Source organism: Phaethon aethereus, assembly GCF_964289735.1.
Source record: "Phaethon aethereus genome assembly, chromosome: 19".
Lineage (NCBI taxonomy): Eukaryota > Metazoa > Chordata > Aves > Phaethontiformes > Phaethontidae > Phaethon > Phaethon aethereus.
Window position 1 is genome coordinate 4,229,146 of NC_138595.1, and position 27,469 is coordinate 4,256,614.

The 27,469-nt window shown below is 53.1% G+C and overlaps 5 protein-coding genes across 10 annotated transcripts in view; 2 read left to right on the top strand and 3 right to left on the bottom strand.

The window, feature by feature from the left end:
- Positions 1–5,982, bottom strand: part of VPS53 (VPS53 subunit of GARP complex) — a gene marked incomplete at both ends in the record, with an annotated part of 66,197 nt that extends 60,215 nt beyond the window's left edge. Inside the window, 4 exons of the mRNA XM_082008568.1 lie at positions 1,019–1,085; positions 1,847–1,896; positions 3,019–3,099; positions 5,899–5,982. Coding sequence (XP_081864694.1) covers positions 1,019–1,085; positions 1,847–1,896; positions 3,019–3,099; positions 5,899–5,982 — 282 coding nt within the window. The remainder of the gene's footprint in view (positions 1–1,018; positions 1,086–1,846; positions 1,897–3,018; positions 3,100–5,898) is intronic.
- A 363-nt stretch (positions 5,983–6,345) lies between these two features.
- Positions 6,346–10,565, top strand: TLCD3A (TLC domain containing 3A; the record flags this gene model as incomplete). The annotated part of the gene is made up of 5 exons (XM_082008627.1): positions 6,346–6,467; positions 7,048–7,131; positions 9,196–9,409; positions 9,585–9,680; positions 10,180–10,565. The coding sequence occupies 5 exons, from the start codon at positions 6,346–6,348 to the stop codon at positions 10,447–10,449; spliced, it is 786 nt and encodes a 261-aa protein (XP_081864753.1). The 3' UTR covers positions 10,450–10,565.
- Positions 10,566–12,529: 1,964 nt separating this feature from the next.
- On the bottom strand, positions 12,530–16,134 carry GEMIN4 (gem nuclear organelle associated protein 4; the record flags this gene model as incomplete). The annotated part of the gene is made up of 2 exons (XM_082008718.1): positions 12,530–16,041; positions 16,125–16,134. The coding sequence occupies 2 exons, from the start codon at positions 16,132–16,134 to the stop codon at positions 12,839–12,841; spliced, it is 3,213 nt and encodes a 1,070-aa protein (XP_081864844.1). The 3' UTR covers positions 12,530–12,838.
- A 1,003-nt stretch (positions 16,135–17,137) lies between these two features.
- On the bottom strand, positions 17,138–21,982 carry GLOD4 (glyoxalase domain containing 4; the record flags this gene model as incomplete). 6 transcript variants are annotated; one of them, XM_082008398.1, is made up of 9 exons in its annotated part: positions 17,138–17,661; positions 18,281–18,367; positions 18,455–18,529; positions 18,820–18,906; positions 19,241–19,377; positions 19,582–19,726; positions 20,542–20,662; positions 21,548–21,597; positions 21,893–21,982. In XM_082008398.1, the coding sequence occupies 9 exons, from the start codon at positions 21,980–21,982 to the stop codon at positions 17,596–17,598; spliced, it is 858 nt and encodes a 285-aa protein (XP_081864524.1). In that variant the 3' UTR covers positions 17,138–17,595. The 6 variants fall into 6 exon arrangements, with proteins under 6 accessions (XP_081864524.1, XP_081864525.1, XP_081864523.1 ...); XM_082008399.1 differs by having other exon boundaries at positions 18,512–18,568; XM_082008397.1 differs by having other exon boundaries at positions 18,455–18,568.
- Positions 21,983–21,991: 9 nt separating this feature from the next.
- On the top strand, positions 21,992–24,226 carry MRM3 (mitochondrial rRNA methyltransferase 3; the record flags this gene model as incomplete). The annotated part of the gene is made up of 4 exons (XM_082008396.1): positions 21,992–22,314; positions 22,647–22,891; positions 23,301–23,468; positions 23,664–24,226. 4 exons carry the CDS (start codon positions 21,992–21,994, stop codon positions 24,224–24,226), a joined length of 1,299 nt encoding a protein of 432 aa, XP_081864522.1.
- Positions 24,227–27,469: the final 3,243 nt, after the last annotated feature.

A 27,469-nucleotide genomic window follows, 5' to 3' on the forward strand; every position in this document is an offset into this window, starting at 1 on the left:
TGGAATTGCCTCCCCAGTTGATTTCTTGTCTCATCCCTGCACAGTGATTGCAGGCAGCACCACTCCTAGGTATGCCACATGCCAAGCACATCCCCAGTTTAATAGTAGTACTCAGGTAACTACGCAAGCGTTAAACTATTCTGCTAGCAGAAGTAAGTATCTCGCATTTTTCTGAAAGCAGTACAAAGGTACAGACAGGTTAAATAATTCACTCAAGGCCACAGACTCTGTGGCAGAGGTAGGATTAGAAATACATGCCAATAGCTACTGCAGCAAGAAGTGAAATATACAGCCAGCCATGCTGGTGAGAGAATGACTACCCCATCTCACCAAACTACTCTTAAATCTGGTATTAAAAAGATGAGTCTGTATTAACAGTGAGGAAAGTATCATGACTGACGATTCAAGGTATTAATGTTCCTGGTCTAAAACAGAACAGACACAGGAAAGACAGCAGCACTGGGTGATACCTCAAAGTCAGGAAACACGTAGACCAAGCTCAGTGTTCACAAACACCACAGCCATGGCCGTGCTGTTCACTACTATACTCCAAGCAAACACATCTGTTAAGCAAAACACAAGTGAAAATTTGACAGCTGAAAAAGACATGCAAGATGACCTGGCAGTTAGTCATCTGGCTTAGTCACTAGCAACTCAGGAAGCTTCAGCAAACAACCTAGTTAAAAGGCTAAATAGCCTTTTATTGATCCTTACTCAGTAGCAAATGTACCTATTTAATCCTGTTCATTTTATCATTAGCTTCAGAGTGGCACAACTGCAAGCCTCCTGGTTTTGCTTTTGATTTTTAAATCAATTTCTCCTTCATTTCCCTTTGGAGGGTGATCAGAAGGCAGGCTGGAACAGCTGTTCAGTGAGCAGCTTGCAAAGTCATTACAGTAAGAGAAAGCAGAAACACCTTCCTAACAACGACAGCAGGTTTCTGCCAGCCAAAGCCACTCCCCAATTTAGCATCACAAGATGAGAACCCTTGGCATAACCAGAGATGAGATGCACGTACCTGCCTGCCATCCTGTCCCACGTTGGTCTGTCCTCTCACTACAGTTCGAATGTTGTCATCCAACCTCCTGGAGAAAAGAATCTATAATGTCAAACTCATTCTCTATGAGTCTGACCCAAACAATTTGTGGGAACCTTGAGAGCTACAGAACTCATTTAAAATAAAAAAGCTGGTGCTACCAACGCTAAACTTACCAGTGTTTTTCCTCTCTCTCTGTAGGACATCACTAATTTAAAACTCCTGTTGCAAAAATAAAAATCCATTTCCTAATTTACTCAGGGCTTCTTGCATTTGTCTTCCCTTAAGCAATATTTTCAGCTTTCCCTTGTCCATTTTCATTTCCACTTTCCACATATTAAAGTGCTGTCTCAATCATTTCAGGTTGGTAATGCCAGACTGCACAGAAAATTTAGGTATTACTTAGGTATTACACTTACATTTATTTTGTATTTTTAGTACCAATAATCACAATTTAAAATACTTAAGAGTTTTTACAATTGCTACTTTGATCTCACAAGCAAAATATATTATCAGCAACCCAATCTTGTGCGTAGTTTCTTCTCTCAGCCTTCGAACTGTGCTACAATTTAGTACTTGTTGATTCTTAGTTTACTGTTTTTTCAAAGCTCTACCTTGCAACCTATCAGCAAAAATAAACTGAAAGGCACATATTATACAATAGTAGCAAAGTATAAACAAGAATTATAATTACAGTGAGTCATTTTTTTCTCTGTATCACTATTAAACTTAAAAGGCACAAGTTAGGAAGCCTCGGTGACAACCAGACTACTTGCCACCCGAGGTGCAATGGGATGGAGAAATATTTACCTTATTTTCAATCTGATTTTGTTCACAACTTCATCGATGTTTGCCAAAGACTACAACATGAGAGAAAAAAAAAAAGAGAAGTGAATTGGGGAACCTTTTACTGCAATACACACCAGCTGTGATACCTAACATTCTCATGCATGGCACTTTACAAAGAGGAGAGCAATGACTTTGGTTTACAGATGGCAGAGCTGAGATGTTGATACTTCGCTGCTCCTCAGGTCTCGTAAGGAAGAGCAGCTAAAGACAGGGCAGGCCAGGGTGCAGCCCTGCAGGTCCCAGAGGCTCCCCACTTCCCACCCAGCCCTGAGCAAGCAGGGTGCCCTCAGCCCTGCCTTGTCAGCAGAATTGCTCCTGAAACGCCGTGGTGACAGTGACCTCCAGTGGGCAATGGGGACAAAGCCCGCATCTCCCCTGGCCAGAGACCCTCCTGCAGAGCCCAGACACTCAGCACATGGGGTGGAGGAGGCCTGGCTGCTGCCGGAGCTGTGGCGGGGGTATTGCAGGGGAAATAGCTCTCCACTACTTGCAAAGGGAAAAAGCCAAGCCAGCATCACCAGCAAACTGACTAGAAAACAGCTGAAAGCCAAAAAGCCAGGGCTGCAGAGGATCTTAAACATGGTAAATGTTGGAGCTGCCTCACAACCCAATCTTCAGCTGCAGAAACACCTCCTTTTTGCAATAGCTTAGTCCAAAACTGCCCCTGGGGCTCGCTTGGGGAAGACAAAGTACGGATATGAGCCCACAGCAATCTCATTCTTTACATCTCAAAAGAAACAATAAGTTTCAAACACAGACGACTCTCTAGAGACACTTCACAGGCAACACCTGCTTTATCTGGCTAAAACCTCTGAGGATTCACCAATGCTTAATACATGGCAAGTTATGAAATTTACCGCATGGGAAACCTCTATATAGAAAACTCTATATAGAAAATTTATTTCTACAGATCAAAGCAGGACTTTTACTGCAGTAAGCACTTTGGGTGGAAAGAAACTACATGACAGTGAACTTTGTGAGATGCAAATTTAAGAAATGATTATTATTACAGTCTTACTAGTTGTGCTACTGTTTCAAAGAAAAAGCTTGGGTACAGGTTTAAACACACTTTCAGTCACTTATTATCAGGTTACCCCTCGCACTGAGAGGGCCATACTGCGAGCATTACTTACCTGCTCAGTGGGAAAGAGAGTATTAATATACTCCACAGCGTTGAAGTCCGCTCTGTCCAGTGGATCTTGGCTGGGAAATACCTAAAGAGAGGGAGGAAAACAAATACAGTCAATAATGCATCACTGTTAATTTCTGTAACTTTACACAGTATCTGCTACTTTTAATTACTTCAGCACCCACTTCTGATTGTGTTTCACAGCATTGTCCTAACAAGTATGCACAGAGCGGCCAGGCCTCTGCCCAGGAGGTCTCTGACCTACTAAAACTCCTGTGGGTAGCAGCCTGGATAAACACAGATACTATACATGCATGCTTCCACGTACAGCCCCAGCACAACTGATCACGTGCAAGGAATTCCCGATACACACAAGCTATTAATTATGCATCCCGAACTATTCTGATGCTTCTGCTGTTGTCTGGACATGAAGCCCCCTGCTGAGGCATTGCCCTTATCTTTGCCTGGGCTTTGCAAGGCCCCGTGGTGAGAGATGGAAGATTTGCTTTTCACAGACACATAATAGGAAAGATGATGAATGAAGAAATGGCTGCACAAGTGCTCTGGAGACACGGGTTTGCCACTTTCACATGAAAAAAGAGGGAGAGAAACAGAATCTGCTGCATGATTCCTCCTACCCACAGGAAAGGGAAAAGAGCAGCTGTGGTGCAAACAGATCTCATCTCTCCTCGGAAGGAGCTCAAATGATGCAAACGCAGCTGCCAGGCTTTGCTTTTTGTCTCCACAGACTAAAATATGCTGCGTTCCCTTCTCTGCTACCATATTCCTTCCATATTTATACAGCCATCAGCTCAGCAGTCCACTGCCTAGCTCACACCAGAGTGTCACCTCTACACATCACCCTGGTCACATGCAGCATTTACATTGTTCTACACATTTTGCAGCGCAAAAGCAATAGTTTTGTGACACCATTTAAATGAGAGCAATTTCTCCCTGAAATAGGCCTCTTCAGCAGCTTTCCCAAAGCTCTTTTTCTGGCCGAGGAGAAGCAGGCAGCAGTTAAATATGCATGAGGTCATGCCTGAGTGAGAAAGATGCACTGACATTAGCCCATCACAAGAGCGCAGTTGCAGCATCACAACCAGCCACCTGTCCTGCTCTGGACTTACAACTCCTGCAGGTTCCATTAATCCCAAACCTCCACAACCATTAAAAGCAGTTGAAGCAAGGGATGGGATGGAAGATAAAGGCTAGTCCAGAAGGCCACTCTCAAACTGCAGAGACCAATGCTACAGGCAGCTGTACCAGCTAAAGTTGCTACTCCTAGGTCTTTTGTCACAACCCATTACCCAGAAATGACTACCCCACATTTGGTGGAGCACCAGTTTGCCTGTGCTCCCTACCCTGCCTGCTTCAGGCAGAAGTCAGCTGAGCCAGTTCTGCTAATTTAACCAGCACCTGGCAGGTTTTGCCCAAAGCTGATTAAAGAACACTCACAGGAGCAACAAGATTATTGGGTTGGGGAGTGCCAGTGAGGAAGTGACAGAAGGCTAGAGGCAGCGTCATCCTCAACATCTCCCCTTGCTCAGGGTGTGAATATCTGCCAACACCCTTATTAGCTGTTAAAATAATTCAGCCAGGGTTATGGTGGATTCTCCATTGCTTGAAACTTCAAGTCACATGTCTTCAATGTCTCTTCAAGTTTACCTTGAAGAGACATTTTGTGCATGATGAAAATGTCATTAGGTAACTAACTTTGGTTGTACAATGTTAGAAATCACAGCAGGCTTCTCTGGCTTTTAAACATACAGGCTCTATAAAGTGCAGACAATTCTGCTAGACAAGTTCCAGGTTTCCTTTAAAAGCTAGCAGTTAATGTAGCAATTCTCAATGTTTCGGCAAAAATTACTCAATAGTTTACTGCGAGGTGTGCCAACCCCATGCAAAGACAGAGTATGTGGGGTGTCTCTTTGGAGCAATAATATTCCAAAGCTGGCACAGCACCCACAGAGAAACTATGCTCCCTTCCTCACCTTCTGGTGCTGGGCTCACTTGAAACGCTCTGCCAGCCATCACAGGTGGCTAGGTCTGCCCTAGTTTTTTGAGGGGAGCCACCAAAAGTGATCCGCAAGCCTTAACACTCAAGAAAGTGAGAAAACTTTTTTGAGTGATACTTTGAGAGACAGCTCTAGTTGTTGTCCACAGAATTCTACTACAAGAAAGAGCTCTTCAGACAGATGGGCTGGCTGCAAGCTCAGTCACTGACTCCAACAGACACATTTTACCCTGTGTTCTTCAAGTACCACAAAGGGTTTCAGGGAACATTGAAGAACTTGGGCTGAAACATAATATTGATCACAAACATCAAGACATGATATTTAGACTACCCTGATTTCAAGTGAGTCGCAGGCCACCTGACTCAGATGCTTTACATACCAAGTAACAAGCATTCAGTCAGAAGACAGAGAACAGACAGTGCCCCGTGTTCCTCAGTGATGGGGAAGCGATTAGATGAGATACGCTCAGCTGCGGCCAGACACAGGCCCAGCCCTCACACTGCGGAGGAAGGGGCCAACCCCCCAGCACTAACGCGACCCGGGGCACCCGTGCCGGGGGCCAGCGCGGTCCCAGGACGCCTCGGGCGCCAAGGGGGTCTCTCCCCCCACGCCAGGCACCCGGGTCGCACCCGCCTCCAAATACAGCCAACCCGGGGCTTTCCGGGGCGCAGCGGCGGAAGGCTCAGAGCTGGCTGGGGCAAACCGCCGGCCCTGCGCCCGACAGAACCCCCCGGGGCCCTCACAGAGCGGGCACCACGCCGCGCCTATAGCCGGCCCCTCACCAGAGGGGCCTTGCCTTGACCCTGCCCCACTCCGGGGCCCCAGGCGGCCCCCGCTCGGCCCCGCGGCAGGCCGCCCTGGCGCACCTGCTCGATGGCGGCCTGCACGGCGGGTGCCAGCTCCAGCGCCGCCTCCAGCCCGGCCGCCAGCTCCGGCTCGTCCTCCTCCATGGCGGCCCGCCGCTTCCGGGCCGCGCGGCACGCCGGGATGCGGGAGGACACACCGCCTCCACCCACCGGTCGTGGGGGCGGGGCCTAGAAGGAGGGCGGGGTTCAACATGGGCGGTAGGGCGGGGTTTCCACCGAGCGGGGGCGGGGCCTGCCGCCCGGTGGTGCGGGGCGCGTCCCGGCGGCGGCGGCGGGAGCGGCTGGGCTGGGCTGGGCTGGTCCGGTCCGGTCCGATCCGAGGCGAGCCGAGCCGAACCGAACCAAGCCGAGCCGAGCTGAGCCGAGCCGAGCCGAACCGAACGCTCCTGCCGCCCGGCCTGCTGTTGACAAGCGGCGGCGGGAGGCAGCGCGACGGCGGTCGTCCCCATGTGGCGGACGCTGGCCCTCGCCTCCGCCTTCTTCCCGGGGCTCTTCGCCCTCTGCATCCGGTTGCTGCGCTGGGCCGTTCCGGGATGGAGCCTCAAGGACCGCATCCTCCTCAGCGGCAGGTACGGGCGGGATCGGCGGGAGGCGAGCCGGGCGGCGGCGGGGCGCCCCCGGTACCCATCACGGCGGGCCGGGAGCGGGAGCGATCCGGACGGGCCAAGAGCACCGAGCCCCAGCGGCTGGGATCCTGCACCCGGGGGGTGCCCCGACCCCCGGCAGTCCCGAGCCCAGGCCCCGCGAGGGGAGCAAGGCCCGGCGGCAGGCACAGACCCCCACGCGTGGGCAGCCCTGCCCGACCCGGTCGTACCCTCCCGTAACAGGTAACCTACCCGTGGCAGGCAGCCGTTGGCGGAGCAGGGATGCTCCGGTGCAACCCCTCCCCCTGCCCGCGGGGGACCGGGCAGGGTTACCGCTGACCCACGGGTGGCAGCGGCTGGCACAGCCACCCAGCCGCATCCCACACCGCCTGGGCGTGGGGGCAGAGCTCCTCCTCACCACGGCGAGGCTTGCAGGGCCTGCACGGAGTGGGTGTCTAAGTGCTACCAGCTCTCCCGGTGCAACCGTGCTGAGGCCAGCACCCCTGCTCCTCAGCCCCTCTGGGGTGATGTCTGGGGTGAGCCAATTCCTCCCTCTCGGTTTCAGGTTGGTGTCAACAGTCCAAGCTACGATGGCAACGGTGTCGGGGATCACAGTTGTCCTTAACTGCAAAGACGTGGTGTACGACAGGTAATGCCGTCCGAGAGCCTTGCCGTGCTGCAAGGAGCACGCCGAGGCTGTGCCCGGCCGGCTCGCAGATGAAGTAGTTTACGCCAAAGGCTTGCACGCACAAAGGGGAGAGGAAAACCAGTTTCATGTTCCTCTTTCCTCCGTTTCGGGTGAAGGGTTGGGCAACGTGCTGGCCGTACACCCGCTGAAAGGCACTGCCTTGTTCAGTGCGCTCAGACCCGTTCTCCTCCTGAGGATGGGCTGTAACATTGCTGTGTACATCAGCAAAAAATAAAGCCTTCATCACTTCCAAAGGGGTAGGGAGTCTCCTTGCTGCAATCTGAAATTGCTAGTGAGTCAAGCAGACCTAGTGAGAACTGATTTTACAGGTGCATCACAACATCCATGCCAAATGGATGTTGAAGGAGTCCAGAAACAAGAAAATCAGTATGGAGTTTGCTCTGAAGGAAAATCACATCGCCTTGTCCTCAATGCTCTGAGATAAACTGCCCCAGATGTGTCTCTCAGCAGGAGTGATAGCGCAGTCTGGGTCAGAAGGCTTAACAACAGAGCCATTATCCAGAATAACCGAGAAAATTGTAGGAGTGAAGAATATAACTATGCTGAGCTGGAATTTGAACATCACGCTGGATTTTAGGGAGGGCTGCTCTCAGTCATTGCAGACTTGCCCTTAATACACAGATATGAAATGTCCTGCCTTGCTCTAGCTGGTGAGATCTACCCAAATCACTCAGTCCTGCTTAATCCAAGCAGTCTAATGAGTTACCTTTTTGCTCTAAAATAAAATACCTGCTGTATAGATAGGGCAGATGATAAATCCCAGACCCACACAGATGGAAGGTGCTGCTGGCAGCCCTTCTTCTCCCTGGAGCTGTGTGCTTGCCCGGGTGCTCCCAAGGCCAACAGCTCAATGAGAACACTTTGTGGTCAGAGACCTAGATTTTCTTTGAATCTTGGAGGAAATACAGCCCAGTGCTCAGCAGGGAAGGTCTCGGAGAACGACAGCAAGACAGAGAGCCAGGAAGCATCACAAAGGTTGCAGTAGAATTTGCCAATTTATTTACACAGGCAGACAATCATTATATTGCTGGCACTATAATTGCCCTCCAAAGCCCTAGGCAAGTTTTGCAAACACAATAGCTGGTCACTTCCCCTCCCTGCTTTACATCACTTATATCTTTCTATCCGAAATAGGATAGCATGCAACAAATTTTTTCTTGAGATGGCAGGAGAGCAAAAGCAGATTTATCTGGGCCTCAAGCTACATTTCTTTAACCAGCAGTGTAGGGTGTTGGTTTTTTGGTTTGGTTTTTTTTTTTTTTTTTTAATCAGTGTGATTGCACTCAGGACTTTTTTAAGGAGCCCAGTCTCCCTGCAGAGTAGGGCTTGCTGCTGCCCGGATTGTGCAACTGGGATTCTGACAAGCTTTGGGAACAGGCAGCTGCCTGCAATTATTTCCCAACAGACAGATGTCTCACAGGGGTTTATTGCCTGTATTAGATATTTTGCACTTCACTCTCCAAAGTCCAGGTCAGGCATCTCTAACTCTGAGGTCTTCGCGTGCGTTTCCAAACGCTCCCCGCGTTAGGCAGCCAGTCGAAGTGGAGTGGCAGGCAGGAGCACCCCGACTTGGAGTTTTTCCTCTACCAAGTGTCAGCTCTGGGCGTCCCAGGGCTTAGGGGAGAAGATTACCTGCTGCAAAGGTGTCGGATTAGCGCCGGATCCCGAGCGGTGCTGTGCCCCCAGCCCGTACAGCAAACACCCGGCCGTAGGGCTAATCGAGATCCTCCTGTTAGCGCTGTGTTTGTGCTTGGCTGGGCTGAGCTCGGTGCCTGGCACGGCCAAGCGCGAAGCAGAGGCAGCGCCGAGGAGGCGTCCTCCACACGTACCAGGTACCTTTCCTCTGCTGAGCCAAATCAAGTTAAATTTTGACACCTCTCAGCTTACCATCAGCTTCAAAATCTGCTGCTTCCATTTCAGACCTAAAGACTCTCTTCCACCTTTTAGAGCATCGCGAGGTGCTCAGAGCCATTGCGATGCCTCTGTGTGCTGCTCCTCCCCTAGGCACTGGCTGGCCGTAGAGTACATCTGGGTCCTCGTTCCGTACATGACCTATGACATTTATGTCATGTACCTCTGCCACTGGCACAAAAGCCGGGACAGGGGAGTCATGGAGAAGAAGCACTCGCTGGCCAGCGTGCGGAGCTTCCTCCTGCAGGAGCGGCTGATGGTGACCCACCACCTCTTCATCCTCGTCGTGCTCACCCCCGTCACCCAGGTAAGGGCTGGGCACGGCTGCTGTGAAACCCAGCCCGTGAGGAGCCCCACGTGGCTGCAAGGGCTTGCAATCGAGGCCGTGTCTGGCAAAGCATCGCTGCTGGTCAGGAGCCCACAACCCCCTGGAGATGCTCAGTGTTAGCTCCCGGCCACCTCACTGCTGGCCTTATTTGCAGCACTTCAGGGGAGAGCTGGGGGACTTCTTCGTGGGCTGCATCTTCACAGCAGAGCTGAGCACGCCTTTTGTATCGCTGGGCAAAATCCTCATGCAGGTAGGTGAGGAGGGACAGGGCTCAGGTCTGGGAACCCCACAGCAGCTCATACCCTTTCCCCGCCCCAGGCTGCCCTTCTCCATCAGCCCCTGTTCATGCAGCAGCTGGGCTGGGGGTCTCAGAGGCGGGCACCCCCACAGCTGTAACCCCAAGCTCCCTCACAGTGCTGCCCTCCTCCTTGCCTCCCATTCAGTTCCCATCCCTTTCCCCAGTAAGCAGCATGCCCAGGAGCATCCCCAAACTGGGGGCTGTGCTGTGTCCTGGTGCTGCCCCCTCCTGTCTGTACCCCCCCGCCCCGCACCACGCTCCCTCCTGCCCAGCCCTCTGCCCCCCAGGCCGCCCTTCCTCCTCCATCCCTTCCCATCCTGCGTTCCTGCTCCCTCCAAACGCTCCCCCCATCCACACCTGCTGGGTGCTCAGCTCCATGCTCCCAGCACAGCCAGTGCCCAAGGAGCAATGGGATGCCGCTCACTCCATGTTCGCCTTCTTCTTTCCCCAGCTCAAAATGCAGGACACGCTCCTGCACAAGGTGAACGGAATCCTCATCCTGCTGACCTTCTTCCTCTGCCGTATTCTCCTCTTCCCCTTCATGTACGCGGCCTACGCCAGGCAGGTGGGAATCCCCATTTACATGGTGCCGTTCCGCATCCCCCTGCACTGCAACATAGCCAACGCCTCCCTCATCGCCCCCCAGCTCTACTGGTTCAGGCTCATCTGCCGCAAAGCCGCCCGACTCTACGGCGGCTCGCCCACTGACAAAAGCAGATAACAGCCGGCAGCCCAGCGTGGAGGATGGAAAGGGGTCAGCCCCCCCGCCTCGGCTCTTCCACCTTCAGTGCCAGCACTGCGGGGACCATCGCAGAAGCAGGGTGGCGGACGCAGCGATACCGCCGGGCTCTTTTAGCTGGAAGCAGCCTCACCGTCTCCACCGCCGTGCCAGGCAGCGCCAGCCCGGGCTAGGAAGGCTTTCTTCCCACGCCACTCCAGTGCCTTGTGTCCTCCCATCCGTGGGAGCCAGGGCAGGAGCCAGCGAGGAGGAGGTCTGCCTATAAGCACAACGTTCCTTCTGGGATTCAACGCTGCGGCACCGAACTAACGGTTACACGAGAGGATTTGTTTCAACCCCCCCGCGTCTTGCGGGGCTGACACCAGACACCAGCACCGAGCTTGGCGAGGCGCAAAGGAGCCTGCAGCCTGGAGCCAGCAGCGGAGGTGATGCTGGAGTGTGCCCAGCCCCACGCAGCAGCCCCAGGGACTGGGGGAGCCGTGTGCTGAAGCTGCCGCAGCCCCGACTCACTCCTCCGCTCTGGTTTACAGCCTCCAGCTGAGAGCAGAGCCAGGCTCCAGGGCTGCGGCACGGTTCTCCACAGCCTGTTCCCGACCTTTACCGACTTCACCTCTACACTACAGCCGCATTCAGCCTCCTACCTCCCACTGCTGCTGGGCTCAAACTCGTTTAAGACTCCACTTAACCCAAAGGTGCTTTTCACTACAACTGTCTGGTGACTGTGGCTGACAGTCCCAGGGGAGGGTGGCTCTGGTGTCCCCAGGGGGCTGGAGAGGAGAAGCTCACGCCAGGATAGAGGAATGGTTACGCTGTCTCAGAGCAACGCTGGCAGGGCAGAGCACCCATGGCTGAAGGGCAGGATGGGGAGAGGAGACTGCCGAGTCCCTGTCTCTGGGCTCTATGCAGAGCCCTTCGTTGGCAGGCAACGCAACTTTCCACCCGCTCCCCTAACTGCAGTTGCTTTTATCTGCCCCACCTCCTCGCAGCAGGTATTTGAAAGCCTGACTGGCATGCCCTGCCCTGCTCTCCCTCCATCTGGCACCAGCAGCCCTGGCAGCACCCCACTGGTACCGGTACAGCCTGAGCTGTATGATCCATCCCTCCCTCCCCGTCCCACTCCCCCGCAAGGCAAGGTCTGGCAGGGAGGGAACTGGCTCAGTGCAGGAGGAACCAGCAACCCCAGAGCAGGGTGCTGAGCTGTGTCCTTCACCAGTTCAGCCCACTTCCACCTTCAGTCACAGCAAAATGGGTACAGGCTTCCCAGCCCACCCTGCACCACGGCGTTCGCACCCACGGCAGGTGTGTGTAAGTCAGACAGCAGCAGTTCAGCTCCTTCCCTGCAGCCAGTGCAAGCCAAGGCAGCCACCTCTTCCCTGCAGCCTCCCACACTTGCCTGGGGGTCCCCTGCTCCAGGGCAGGTACTGCAGCAGCCTGGCCCCACCAGCCCCCATGCCCAGAGACCCATGGCCACTCTGTGCCTTTCATTCTGTCTAAAAACAACACCTGAGCTCTGGGAGACCTCTCTTTGGGTGCCAGATCTTGTCCCAGCCACAGCTTTATTCTGGAAAGAATAAAATAAAGGGCCTCTTCCAACATGCGGTTGGTTATTGCAGAAACACTGCTCTTACATTAACGATCCAGACCAGCCAATGTTATAAACCGCTTGCAACCTGTCACAGATGTTTGTATCTCACAGTTTTCATTGCAAGTATTGTGCCTTACGTAAGGACAAAAAAAAAAAAAGCCAATGAGGCATCTCAGTTTGCACTAACACTGCTCTATTTTACTATCAGGAGACCAATAAACATTTCCTTTCTGAGTCACACCACTGAACGTCTCCCACGTGCCGCTCATTTCTGGGTGGGGGATGTTAATGCATGGGGTTACCGCTGCACCCCTACCTCTGGGCAGGAGCAACGCACACATATTTCCAAAGGTTCCTGCCCGTCCTGAACTCGCTTGACTTGCTTCCCGGCCTCCGGCAGCACGTGGCGAACCCAACAATCTGCCCAGGACTAGGAAAGGGCTGGCAGCAGGGGAGCCGGAGGGGAATGATTTCCCTGATGCCAGAGGCTGCCGGGCTCTCTGTATAAATCCAGACCGCCAGCAGGCTGTAGCCACGGGGCTGGCAGCTCGGCTCAGGGACAGCTGTGTCCACAGCTATTCCCACTGGAAAAATAGAGAGTGGTTGCTCCTACCCATCTTTACATGGCCCCCTTCACTGCTTAGACAGGTTGGAAGAAACACTGCAAGGGGGAAATAAGTTCAAAAGAGAAAAATAGATAGGGTTTATTACAGATCTTACAGCTTTCCACGTAAGGGGTCCCCGGAGGCAGGGTCCGTGCTCTCCTCTGTTGCCCTCTCCAGCTTCTCAAGCCGGCTCCCCGGCCGAGCGGGCTCCCAGCTTGCTGAGCTTCTGCAGGAGGGTGCTGCGCAGTGCCTGGTCACTGACGTTGTCCATGATGGACTCCAGGAAATGCCTCTCGTTGGCTCTCCGCAGCGTGTGGCTGGGGGATGTATCAGCGCTGCTGAACATCTCGTACTGTGAGAGGAGCTCCAGTGCCACCACCACCAGCGGCTCACTGCACCCATTGTCTGGCAGCATGGCGGCGACGTGCAGCAGGTGGCAGAACATTTGGATGCAGATGAAGGACACCTCTTGTGTGGAGGTCCTGTCCTGGGTGGGGTGCGAGGGAGGTTCTGCAGCGCTCTTGACAGAGCCCAGCAGGTCTGTCAGGCTGCTGCAGTACAGCTGGACCACGTGGAGCCAAGCCTCTGCCGGCAGCCAGGTGGAACAGCTGGAGCTGCAGAGGAGCTGGAAGCCCCGCAGGAAGAGCACAGAGAACTGGAGGTAGCAGGCAAACGGCCGGAGGTTGAGCAAGGGCATGTACTGCACGTACTCCAGTGTGTACGGCACGTGCAAGACTTGCCTCTGCAGCAGGTTTTCGACCACGTGTGTGAGCCTCTTCCATTCGCTGTGGCTGCACCAAGGGAGGACCTGAATGAGAGCCACCAAGAACCCTTTGCTGAAAAGATTCACTTCTTCAGGGTTATTCACGTTGACTGTGAGGAGCATCAGCATCGTCTCCCTGAGTGCTGTGGACACGCAGCAGCACTCCATCCATGCCAGGAGCCCGCTGCCCGGTCCATAAGCTGGCAAAAGCTGGGACGTCCACTCGTCCTCGGGAAGAGTGCAGATCTCAAACAGTGTCGCCGGGACCTCATTCTTGAAGTGGTCTCCATAAAGCTTCTTCAGCCGGAGACCAATGGTCCAGTCCAGTGATGCCACCTTCCTGTGAAGCCACGCCAGCGACTGGACCCACAGCTCAGGGGAGGGGGCAGTTTCTGGTCTTACCACCTCACAGAGCTGGCAGAGGATGTTCAGTATCAGGTCTTTGGTCTCCAGAGAAGGGAAGAGCTGGTCCCTAGGCTGATGCCAGTACTTTGTGTAACCATCTAGAAGCCTGCAGAGGCTGAGGAGAAGTGGGAACGGGTGACAGGACTTGATCCAGTGTTCTTCTGAACCGGACTGTATCCCCAAAACCTTACTGAGGATCTGCAGGCTCAGCTCAATTTGAGCAGAGTCTGACTTCAAATAGGGGAGGACAAAGGCTTTTGTCACCTCTGCAGGTGACACAAGCGGGGCAGCTGAGCTTGGCTGCAAGAGAAAGGCCAGGTACTCAAGGAACTGCTCCTCTTCCCTTGCAGTGGAAAGCCTCCCCCATACTGCCTCCTCCAGACACCTCACCACCAGGCTGCGTGGCTTGCCTGGATCATTGTGGGTCTCCAGGAAGTTCAGCGCTGGGAAGGAGCAGAGGATTTGTGCGAGGAACTGATGCGCTCCTAGGTTGACTACAGCAAGATTACAAACCTGCTTCACCGTGGCCTCGGGATACAGCAGCATGAGCCTGGCCACAGAAGCCACAGCCCTGGTCAGGCCTTCATCAGACACACTCTTTGTGATCTGGTTGAAAGTCACATTCAGATCCTCCTGGAACCCCTCCATGACAACCTGCAACTTCAGGGACAGGCCTGGTCCACCCCAGGACACCAGGACACCCGAGATCACTTTGTTTTTGTCGGTTAATGAAAGCTCAGTGTAACACTCCACGATGGCTTTGGTTACTTGCAACTGCAGCTCTCGGCCCTCCTTGTCTTGGCGGGATATGGCAAAGTTCACCAGTGTCTCCAGCAATTTCAAAACTAGCTCTGGTTTCTGGAAGAGAGCTTTGCTTTTCATAAGGCAGTCAACCCAGTCCTTTGAAAAGGCCCAGGTCTTTTCAGAAGCAAAAATGGAGCACATGTCCATGTGCCGGTCCAGCTTTTGCTCAATGATTGTCATGGCAACTGAAGACACAAGGCTGGTGTCCGCATTCTTGCTCTTCAGGCTGGCGCTGATCTCCTTGAGAAAGTCCTTGGTGATCTGCGTCAGTTCTAACACTACGTGTGCCTCATCCTCACCCAGATCTCCAGTCTCTGAGAAGCAAACAAGGTTATTCCCAAAGCTGGTAAGACTGTCCAGGAGACGGTAGCTCTCATAGCAGAGCTCCTCAGAGCTGTTCAGGGTGCCCTGCAGCTCCTCTCCCCAAGCATGCAACAACCTGCAGAGAAAGTCCAAGCCAACAAAGAGCTCCTCACGAGACAGCTTGGCCACGGACAAGAGGCTCATGCTTCTCTCCACTTCCTTCACCTTCTCATCCAGCCTGCTGTGGTGGTACTCGCTTTCAGTGTCACTGGCCCAGAGGCTGACCACAGAGCTGATCTTGTCCAGGTACTCTGCGACAGGGAGAGAGCTGCCCTCCAGCTCTAGCTCAGTGAACACAGACAGCAGCTCCACCAGGTTGGCCAAGGCATAGCACCTCGTGTGGGGCAGGGCGATGCTCCTGTAGGTTTGCTTTAACCCCTCTACCAGGATCATGAGCAGGCTGGTGGCAGCAGGGCCATCATTCAGAGAGCCAGGGTCACCCTTGAATCTCTTTGGGGGCTGGAGACCATCGTCCAGAGAGGACTGACACCCATGCTGACATATGAGAGCGCTGAATGCAGAGACTGTTGCGTCTTCCTGTCCCTCCTTGTGTTTCATCACCTCCCACCACACGTCCAAGAAGAACCTGGTGTCCAGTGGGGAAGTCTCACTGGCGACGTACTCCACCAAGTGCTCCAGCTGGCTCCGGCAGACATCCTGGGGCAGCGCCAGCAGCAGCTGCACGAAGAGCCGGGGCACGCCGAGTGCTTTGACCAGCTCGAAGAGGACAGTGTGGTTAACGTCAGGGATCATCCTGCCCACGGAGAAAAAGCCATCCTCCCTCCAGCCCTGGTCCAGCGAGGCGGCCGGGGGGGCCGGCAGCAGGACTTTAGCCCAGACGATGGCCACAGCCTCTTTCTTCCAGCGGCTGTGCTGCAGCGGCGACGGGCAGCGGGCCCCGATCTCCCCCAGCGCGTCGATGATGGGCGGTCCCACGCGTGGCCAGTCGGCTTTGCGCAGCTCCCGCAGCGGCCGCGGCTGGGTCAGCCGGGCGGCCAGCAGGAACCCGCCGTGCAGGATGGCCGTCTCCTCGCACACGCCCCACGGCCCTGCGCGGAGACATCGTTACCTCGGCCCGGCCCGGCCCCCCCTACCTCGCCCCATCCCCGCTCCCCCCCGCTCCCGCACCCACCGGGTTCCATGGAGGCGGCAGTGGCGAGACCGACCCGCGGGCAGCGCGCTCTGACGCCAGAGCGGGCAGCCCCGCCCCCCGCCGCAGCGCCCCCTGGCGGCCCGGCGGTGGCGCCGCCTGCCCACCGCCCTCCGGCCCTGCCCGTCATTACTTTGCGTGCAGGAAAATGAAGAACCCAATTAAACGGGAGAGGAACCTTCGGTGCAGCGTTATGCCGGGCGGCTGGAAGAAACGCACTCAAAGCGTCCTCCCGAATCGCTTTCATTCGTTTAAGGGCGACGGCAGGAAGCGGCAGCGCCAGTTTCAGGGGTGCAGCTTAGGCGTGAGGTTTTTCACTTGCTCGGTACACGATTCAAAATCGTCATCGAACTTGAACCAAAGTTCAACAACAAAATCACGGTGAGGAATTTTTCCTGCTTAAACTCAGAATATTCACTACAAGCACCGACATGCCTCGGCGACTGCCAACGATGCTGATTTTGTCTGCTTTTCTCAGTGAAACTTATTTAAGGTTTTCATCAAGAGATTGCAAACGAGGCAGTGTGCCTGACATGGACAACGTCAATAATTACTCCCTGTATTCCCAGCCCTTATTCCACTAGCAAAAGCAGAGTGACTTCATTCCAATGGAATAAACCCTGAACTGTTACTTCCAAAGGCAATTTCTCATCAAAAGCTAATTGCAAAACCATGACATATTTATTTCAAGTTGCCTCCCGGCGCCTCAGCAGGCAGCGCAGCACTGCTACGCGCCCTGAAGCACAGGCCCTGCTCCCGCCTGGAATGTGGAAGGCTCTTCGGTAAGGAGTGGAAACCATCACATCAATAATGTGACCCCAGTGGGAAACGCAGCACGGGCTTCTCAAGTGAACATTTCACCTCAAAAGCTGTGGAAACATCTTGGAATGAAAATAGTTTGTTCTAGACTACAATATTCACAGATAACATCTCTGTTCCCAACAAACAGGCATGCGCTACGACAGCTGGACTGCTCGAGGTCTCCATACACAGCCCTTCCCTTCAGCCTGACACTTCGCCACTGAAGTGGGGTACCTGCAGCACTCACAGCCACAGCTACCTCAAAATCTCTACTCTAAGCTGCAAATCCAGGACGGCTAAAGCCAATTAGTTAGAGAATGAGATATTGTAATGAAATCTAGCAACTTCTTTTGCAAGTGTAAGAACAACACAGAAATGTGAGGTTTTCCTCTTAACTGATGACCCCTGTTTTTGAAGCCGCATGCTCAACATGCTTCTTACTGCACAGCCTAAATTTTTTTGAAGAACATGCTATTTGCTCATAAGGAGAGAGCAGCACTGAGAGACACAAGCTTAAATCAAAGAAACCAGCCAGCACAGGACATTACAGCACCCTCTTACTGGAAGGGGTAATGCAACACATTACATAGGATTGGCATTTTTCTCAGATGAAAACCAAGGCATGAACAAGCAGTCCAGTCCTTTTCTCCAGCTAAGCAGAAGCCTTCTTCATTTTCTGCGCAGCAAACCATTTGTCGCTGTTGTCTGCCGCCATGGCCTGCACAAACAAAAGTGTTAACATGTTCAGAACAGCAGCTGAGTCACCAGATGCCTGTCTGCTCACGCTCACCAGCCTGGCCCACAAACCCAGACTGATCACAAGGACACGTTCTAGTATGGAAGAAAGCTATTCTGATGGATAATTTTTTTTTTTTTTTTTACATACTAGTGAGGAAAACAAACACTGAAAACCAACGTTCTTTGCTGCAGCAAACAGATGATCTAGTAATACAAAAGCAAAACAGGACAGTTTAAACACAGCCTTCCCACAGAGCTCACGCTCCATACCAGAGCCCCTCTGCCTCAGGAGGATTTCCGGCTGCGCTGACATTACCACAGCTCACAAACTGTTTTCTGCAGTAACTTACACCAAAGCGTTGTTGAGGTGTCCAGTAAGACACACCACTGCCCGGCTGCCCCGAGAGCGAGGCTGGAAAATTCTAGCCAGGACAATAAGTGAATTTTAAAAAACAAATTGTTTTTTCTTAGCAATAAAGTAGCCTGAGCTAAGAGACTGTACAACTTGCTTCTCAGAAAAACTCCACACGGAACAAAAATTAGATTCTATGGGTGTTTATAATCAGGAAGAAAACGAGTGCGCAGACAGCATTACTTACAGCGTTTAACAGTTTGTCACCATTAGGATCCACCTTGGACAGATGTCTGAATGCTTCATCTCCCACAAAACAGATTTCATGGCCATCCTAAATCAAGTTTAAGAGCAGGTAAGTTAGATAAATGGCAGAGAGAAATTTAAATTGAATTTAATAACTATTTCCAATATTACTCACAGGATCAGCCAAAATAATCACTTGTACTGTGGCTTTGCCAGGTGTGTCCAAGCTAACCAGAGGTGTTAAGATTTTCTGATTCTCCTTTTTCATCAGTGCTTCAATGATTGGCAACTTAAACAGAAAACAAACAAAAATTAACCCTACTCAGATGAAGATTGGATGCATTCAGGTTGTCCTCATTTACAGTTCCCCATTACACACAACTAGATTGCATTCCCACTGCGAGAAATATAAACAAAGTATCTGCTCAGTATTATTTTGTTCATATCTGAAATATTTTGCTAACACTAGAAATTAGTATTAGTAACCTCCCACTAGTCAGCTCTGGGTAATGAAAGGGGTAAGGGAAATGCGATCGTTACCTCTTCCTTTGCACAGGAAAATGCAATCCGCCCAAATGCTGTCCCGTGATCCACCGCTCCTCCAACAGTCTTCAACTCCAACTTACACTGAAAGAGGAAAAAAGAAAGCCTGACTTGCAATGACGCTGTTCTCAGTACCACATTTACTCCAACTTTTCACCAATGCAGATGATTTCAAAATCATCCATACATATATTTCCCAACAAGTCAGAATTACCAGAGCAAACCACAGCTTTTTAAAAAAAAATGCAGTTAAGTGTACGCAAGCTTTCATTAAAATGCACAGAATTAAGTGCACAGTTGCTTTAATTAAGAGCTTTTTTCCCCCCCATTTAAGAGTTTGTTCTCATGAAATGAGAGGTTTCTATGATGGACACACAACTCTTAAAGATCAGAACTGGAAAGTTTTCTATGGACTAACCTGGTTATCCGCATAGCCTAGCAAAGCCCTTTGTTTTTCCTCATCCTTCTCGTATATTTTCATCCCAAGCAAATCAGACCAGTAGTTAACAGACTTCTGCAGATCGGAGACACCCAAGGTTACCTTTAGCACAGGATCTTGAAGATTGCAATAATTTGAAATTAGTTACAAATATATTGTAGTTTTAAATGCACAGTTTTACATTCTTGAGAAGTAAGGAAGAAATAACAAAAACATGCTCTCTTTCATCAAATGCCATCCAGACAAATGCAAAGCCCATTCTAACGTTCCACTTGTAAGTCTCTCTTGAACACGAGTAAGAGCAAGTGTGTATGCTTCACCTTGCTTGAGCTGTTCCTTGTCTTCCAAGTAGAACTTGTATCCCCCTGGGGCTTCAGCTTCAAAAATGCCAGTTGTGACTTCTTTGAGGGGCCACCCCATCTTCTTGGCATTGCTCACAGCCTGGCTGGACACAAGTGTTATGCCCTAGTGACAACAGAACAGACACACACAACTCATAGCGTGGATGCTGCCCAACTCCTACCTTTCAACAGTCTGCCTCTATAAATGACCAGAAACAAAACAGATTACTTTTTATAACAGATGGACCACATGATCTCCTGAGAGCTGGATATCTTGCTCCTATAAAATAGGCTTAACCTTACTGCGCATCCCACATATATTTGGAATGCATTAATCTATCCTTCTATCACATCAAAGGCAAATGAAAAGCAAAAGGAATTTAAAACTCTGATTCAACGCATTGTCCAGAAGCAGAAAACCCGAGTTCCTGACTGTTCTACCAGGTTAGGTAGACATCTGTGGCTCCAAGCAGCTGTTCCCTGACACCTGCAAACTGGGGGAAGGATATGAGCTCAGGGGAAACAACCAGCAAACAAGTTACATGTATTCATAGAAGAAACATGAAAACTTCATTGGCTGTCAGCTAGTAAATAACAAAGAAATAAGTAATAATAAATGAAAGAGTCTTTTCCTACAGCAAGATCCTTCTTAGGTCATCATTCCATGTTAGGTCTGCCAGCAAATACCAGCTGCCCTAAACAGAGAGCAACTAAGCTGTAAGGTGCTCAAGGAAGTGTTTCCTGGATCCTAAGTGAGCACAACACTGCTATAGTTTCTGCTGTTCCAACTTGGAAACAACTAGAGAAACAAGACTAAAAAGTTTTTAGGGAATTAAACAGCACAAAAAAGCAACCCATATGCTGAACAGACTCCTAATCCTAAAAATAAAAAAGCTTATCTTAAGAAAGATTTTGCTGCTAAGTGTGGTACTTACTTACCAGAAAGTCATTGCCCAGGCGATACTCTCCAATGCCGTAGTTGTAAGTCAATTCTGCAACAAAGTGATTGTCTTCTGGCCCATAGCCCACCATTGTTTTGCTCCATTTTCCATCATAAGGGCTGGAACATCCATATTTAATTGTCATGAGTATTAGAAATAAACATCAAGAACTGCAAGTACTAGTTTTTCAAGGGACAATTGCGTTTCTAGAATAAGTGGCACAGGAAATCCAGTAACCTCCCACCAAGCAGCAGCCGATACCTGTTAAAAATTCTCACTGCAGCTCAGCGCACACAGGGGACGGGCATCTCCCCGGTCAATAGTTTTGACCGTGGGCTGCCATCCACAACCACGCAACAAAACCCAATTCTACCTCCTTCTTACCAGCTCACATTTTAGAAGCATAAATTGCTCATTAGCTGGAATTATACGAGCATTTCCCTATTGCAAAAGAGGAAAAGTAAGCGGTTGGGAACCGGACCGTAAAATTTCTTTCATTCATTAAGACAGACAAAAGCCTTTGGGGCTACCAGGAGGGATTTTTAACTCAAGACTGCTAGTGCCTGTAAAAAATGTATTCATAGAAGAAACATGAAGACTTCACTGGCTGTCAGCTAGTAAATAACACAGGAATAAGGAATAATAAATGAAAGAGTCTTTTCCTACAGCAAGATCCTTCTTAGCTAATCATTCCATGTTAGGTCTGCCAGCAAATACCATTTAACTCAAGACTGCCTGTAAAAAAAATAACATCACTGAGTGTAATTCCAGGGAAGTTTGGAAATAATTTGATAAGGTATCAGTCTATAGGTATAATGCTGCAATACTTGTGTTTCAACGTAAACATCATGCCTACAGAAAAAGGGGAACGGTGCATTCCAAGGGAAGCACTTAAGCCCCACACAAACCGGCCCCTCTTTTACTTATCGAATCACGACAGACGGCAGGCCGCGACCGGCAGAGGCGGTTTACGGGAGGCCGGGGAGGGGGCGCAGGACACTCACCCGTTGCAGCTGGCCTTGCAGCCCTCCTCGAACTCCTCGTGCCTCAGCACCTTACGAAGCGGGCGAGAAGGAGGTCAGCGCCGAGGGGCCTTCCCCTCCCCCCTCGGCCGGCCCCACCAGGCTTACGGCGGCGCCGGCGCTCCCGGGGCAGGGGGCGAGGGCCGGCGGCGGCGCCCCGCTCCCCTCACGGCTGCCGGGGGCGCGCACGGAGAGCGGAGACGCCCCGCTGCTCCCGCCCGGGGCAGCCCCGGGGCCTCTGCGGCTGAGGTGGGAGACCCCCCCCACAGCCCACATCGCCCCCTTCCCCTCCCCTCCGGGCCCGCCCGCCCCCCGGCTTGTGCTCACGCTCATGCCCAGCAGCTCGCGGTAGAAGCGCGCGGTCCGGCCGCGGTCGCCCACTTTAAAGACGAAGTGCAGCGCGCGCCGAGCCGCCATGGCGGAGCGATGACGTCAGGCCAGCGCGCCCGTCGCGCGGCGGTGACGGCGGGGAAGATGGCGGCGCTGAGGCGGCTGGCGTCGAGCGTGGGCCGCTCGCTGCTGCTGCGGCCCGGCGGGCCGAGGGAGGAGGCGACGGGGCGGCGCGGGGTGCGGGCGCTGCGGCGGAGCCCGGTGCGGGTGCTGCCGCCGCGGAAGGAGCGGGGCGCGGCGGCCGAGGCGCAGCAGAGCCCCCGGGAGGCCCCTTCCCCGCCGCCGCCCGCAGTGGAGCGGAGCTCGGCCGGGCCGGGGCTGTGGTACGAGAAGGCGGCGCCCGGCGACAGGAGGCTGGGGTGAGGGGCGGCCCGCGGGCATCGCCGCCGCGAGGGGCGGGGGCGGGGGTGGAGGTGGGCCCCACCGCCGCCGCAAGGCGGGCGGGCCAGCGGGGCTGCCCCGCGTCGACCACCCTGTGGAACCGCCCCTGCGCTGCCCGGCGTCATATCTGCTGAATTTGAGGCAAATTCCGACGCTTGGGGGTTCTGGGTAGAGGCTGACACCGCAACGCCAGAGACAGCCGGTGTAGAGATGCCGAGGGGGGCTTCCGAGGGGAGTTCTCGGTGGCTGGCAAACGTCAGACTGAAGGTGGTGTTAGCGTCACAGCCGTTTTCTCTGATTAACTTCGCAGAAAAGTGGTGACTATCGCTAAGTCGAAGAAGTTTCGGGACCGCCACGGGAAGGTTCTGCTGGAGGGTCACAGGCTGATCAAGGACGCCCTGGGGGCAGGAGCTGTGCTGCAGACTCTCTTCTTCAGCACTGTAGGGCACCTGAAGGAGCTGCCTGAGGCGGAGCTGAAACGAGCCAGCTTAGTTAAGGTGAAATTTGAAGACATTAAGAACTGGTCTGACCTCGTAACTCCTCAGGGGCTTTTAGGTGAGTTCCCTTAGAAACAGTCACAACATTGCTCAAAGGAAAACTTATTTCACACTTCATAAGTGGATAATGTTTCTCCATAACCGTACCCTGGATGTTCTGGCAGTGTGTCAAGAGTGGCATAATTTGAGAGAATTCCCTTTTATTGGCAGGCTATAGTAACTCTGAAAGTGGCTCCTCGAGTGCACTGAAGGTTCTAATGCTCATTTTTCATAGCCCGTTGCTTAAGCTCTGCTGGGAAATAGTTATTCTTGTGAAGTGACAAACTCTTCTCAAACTTCTTTTAAGCCGTGCTTTTCCTAGTGTTTTCTCCAGCAACTCTTCAGTGAGATTTGGGCCAACTAAATCAGAGACAGCCCTGTCCTTGGGGTGTGTTAGTCAGAAGCCTGTCAGCACTTTGTCTCCTCAGGGATTTTTTCCAAGCCCGACCATGCCAAGATGTCTTACCCTGCCGCTCAGCTAACCAGCTCCTTGCCGCTGCTCCTCATCTGCGACAATATCAGAGATCCAGGAAACCTGGGGACTATTCTGAGATCTGCAGCAGGAGCAGGCTGTGAGAAGGTGCTGCTCACCAAAGGTAAGAGCCTTTCCCTGAGGGAGAAAAGTTTAGTTTGGGGGTAAGGCAGGGAATAAGAGGTGTTTGAAGATGATGCTCCCAAGAGTTTGTAAGCAGTGCCTGGCCTGGATACTATTTGCTGCAGGAAGCAGCAGCTGCTGAATCCATCTTTGTGGAAGCCGCTGCACTGTCGCTGTTTTTCCCCTTCTGTCTCAGGCTGCGTGGATCCATGGGAGCCAAAGGTGCTCCGTGCAGGCATGGGGGCTCACTTCCGTCTGCCCATTGTTGCCAACCTGGATTGGGAATCTGTTCCCAGCAACCTTCCTGCCGGCATCCAGGTCTGTGTGGCTGACAACAAAGACCCAGACACTTGGGCTGAGACTGTGTCTGTGTCGTGGGGAGCTGGCGGGGCTGGCTCTGCTCCTGGCAACCCGAAAGCTCCTGTGAAATCCAAACCCACGGCTGCTCCTGGGGGCAAGGATGAGGAGGAAGCAGTGGGTGTCTGCGTCCCAGAGCTGGCCATGCAGTATTACCACGAGAACTGGACGCAGGCTCCAGTGGCAGTGGTGATCGGTGGAGAGACTCACGGTTTGAGTCCAGGTGCGCTTCACCTCGCAGCCAATACCGGGGGGAAGAGACTGGTCATTCCTGTGGTGCCAGGTGTGGACAGCTTGAACTCCGCTATCGCTGCTGGCATTGTGCTGTTTGAGGGGAAGAGACAGTTGCTGCAGAGGCAGAAGCAGGAAGACGAAAGGCAGAAGTTCCCCATGGTGGGCTAAACTGCCAAGGTTTGGGTGCTGAAGAAGCATCTCTTCTCTTTAGCACACTGTAGAGTTAATAAAATTGCAGCTCAGGCTGTTTGGTTTGCAGTAAATGGGCATTAAACAGCTCGGGCAGTGTTGGAGCTGTGTCTGGATGTGTGTGACTCCTGGGCAAGCCCGTGGGCACTCCGGCCACATGGTGATGCTGGTGAGAAGGGAAAGGCCAGCAGGTGGGGGCCCTCACCTTGTGGGCAGACAGCTCCCTGCTGCCCTGCACAGGTTTTCCCACTCCCTTCTGTTGGCAGCCCTGGGCAGGGCCCTTCTGGGCCCACCCCACAGATGTGGGGAAGCCTCGGATCCTTCCCTGCGGGGTCAGGGCACAGCTGCTGCAGCAGCATTTGTGCAGGCCCAGCCAGGATGCTGCTGACAACGCGTGGCCTTCCTCTTGCAGCCCTGGGCTGTGTGGCCGGGCTGCTGAGTGGTTTTGGGGTCAGAAAGGCCAAATAGCAGCCACCTCAATGGGTCCTGCCTGTGCTTACCCTAACCCTCTGCTCTAACAAGCGATGAGAGCAGCACACCAACGCTGCTGTGGACGCTTGCTGCACGCCAGGCTGGCCTGGGGGCTGGCTGTGGGGTGTCCAAGTGCCAGCACTCGTGACCATGCCACTGCCAGGAAGTGACAGGGTCTGTCCCTGTGCAGCCACCTGGGCACCACTCGTTCCAGCAGCTGGGCCTCATCATGGATGAGTTATGAATGAAAGAGGGGAAGAGTGGGACAGGAGCTGTGGGCACTGCCGATCGCTGTGGCTGTCCCTCATTGGGGAATAGGCACTGGACCCTCAGGAAGGAGAGCCGGGAGCCTGCCCGTGCCTCCCCGAGGGCAAGAGGTCAGCTCACAGCAACTCACCTCTGGATCCGGGATGTGCCACACAGCCCCGGTCACGGTGGAGGCTCTGACCCAGGCTGCACCATGCTCTCTGCGTCACGGGCAGCTGCATGTTGACGGACAGCTCCAGCGACAGCGCTGGCTGCCACCGATATTGCCGCGCATTTAAAAATGCCTCCTTGACTCTGGCTGCAAGTCACACAACCAGCTACTTGCTGCCAGCCCACTCTCTGCTGGCCTCCGTTTCATGTTACCACATTGAAATCATTTATATTGTCTGCTGGAGAAGCGCCCACAGACGGAGTTTCAGCTTCTTCTGTTCCCAAGCCCTTATATCCCAGTGGCGTGCAGCGCTGCCCGGGCTGCGTGTGCGGTGCACTGTCAGACAGTGGCATTACCTTGAGCCTGAAACTGCTCCAGCCGAGCAAGTCTATGTCCAGAACCTAGTTCCAGCTCCGGTCTCATCAAATTGACCCTAAAGGACCCAGTTCTCAGGCAGGAAATTGCTGCTTTACTCTGATTCCTACCAAGCAGCTACTGGAGTGGCTATGGCAGTGCTGAGCTCCTGGCCCCGCTGGGAGCCTGAAACACAATGTTCAGATTGGAATAGTGTTCACACTCTAAAAACATCAGCTGCTACTGCATGACTAAATGCTACAGAACCTTTGGTCCTTCAAACCACAAACTTGTCACAATTGTCCCCAAACCAGCAGGCACCCACTGAGCAGTGTGGAGGCAACGCTGCTGCTCAGCCGCTTCCGCCAGCTTGCATCCAGCCCTGCGCAGCTTGCTGCAGGAGCCCTTAACCCTGTGGTGGAGGGTAACTCACCGACTCAAAAATATCCAGTAAAGGGGATACAAGTTAATTTGGGGTTAGTTTAGGGTAGGCTACTCACAGCCCAGTATGGCACAGCAAGCTGCAGCTCCCAACGCTGCTGTCGTCATGCTTACACCAGCTCCTGCCCCAGCCCAGCCACACGCAGCCCCCCCAAGCCACCCCTGCCCTCCCCAGCCCAGGGACCGGCAGTGCTCCTCCTGGAACAGCTCACGACTCGGCTAATCCCCACCCAACACGAGAGCCTCTGAAACACAGAAAACACAGGGTGGATTTATACGGTTCCTGCCTTGCTGAGCTGGCGGCTTTTCCCAGCTCCTGGCAGGGTGGGTTGCTGCAGCAGCAGCAGCAAAACAGGAGAGGCCATAATGCTGACATCACTAACGAACGAGCTGGAAAAGGAAAGGAAAAGCAGTGCCTTGCACAACACCCGCTATTCAGCACACGCCGTGCATGCCTCCGGGACACCACCCCACCCTCCCAGGGACGCTGGCGGAAACCATCGCAGCTGCTGCTGCGTCCGGCAAGAGCCGGGGGGAACCCTTGGCTGGGGGGTGCTATGAGTATAGCCTGTGGGGTGGGTGGGCGCAGTGTGGGGCAGCAAGATCACTCTTCCCCCCTCCATGGATCTCCAGACAGCTCACCCGAGTCGCCATCCCCGAGTGAGGTGCAGCGAATAGCCATGGGGGGGAGAACGTGCAGCCCCAGCTCAATCGCCGCAGCACCAGGAGCTGCTGGCACAGACACCTACCCATGGGGTCTGACTGGAGGGCTCCTCTTCCCCCTGAGTCCTGGGCAGGCTCCCTCTCCCCGATGGCGGGACGCAGCAATTGGCATCTCTGGGGACAAGGTTATTATAACAGTTTTATTACAAAGTTCCAATCACCATGTACAGTTTTTACAATGTCACTTTTCAGGGGCTCGGCTGTGCTGCTTGAGTTAGAGAGGGATTTTTTTTGTTGTTGTTGGGTTTTTTTGGTTATTTTTTAAAGAACAGCACCATTAACGTTGGGTTTGGGACACACCTACAAAAAACAGCTCAATCAACTAACATAGAGGGGAGAGGACAATTCATACCAGAGAGAGGGGTGAGAGGGGATGGGGAGAGCACAAGGTAGAGACGAGAGGTGAGGGCAGCCCAGTGGTGGTCCTCCTCCTGGCTCAGAGAGGAAGGGAGGGAATACACACGCGTCGGAGGCGGGTGGACCCTGGCACGCACAGCCAGCGCTGCCTAAGGCTGTCGGTGCAGGAGGAAGAGCTCAGCCACGCTGTGGTCTTTCAGAGGTTGTCAGCAGTTAAGACTTTGTCTCGGCCTCATCAGAGCACTCGTGTAGGAAAAGAGGACGGGCCAGGGTGAAGGGGACAGTTTCCTTATTGCTTCCTTAAAGTCATTTAGTCAGCAGGGGTGGTAGGAAAGGAAAGATGGGGGAGAAGGAGAAGAAAAGAGCGTCAAGAACCCCATCCACTGCCTGATGCATACGTTGGGAAGAACACCATGCAAAAAGATTTGCCTGCTAGCTAGTGCTGTGTATAAAATAAT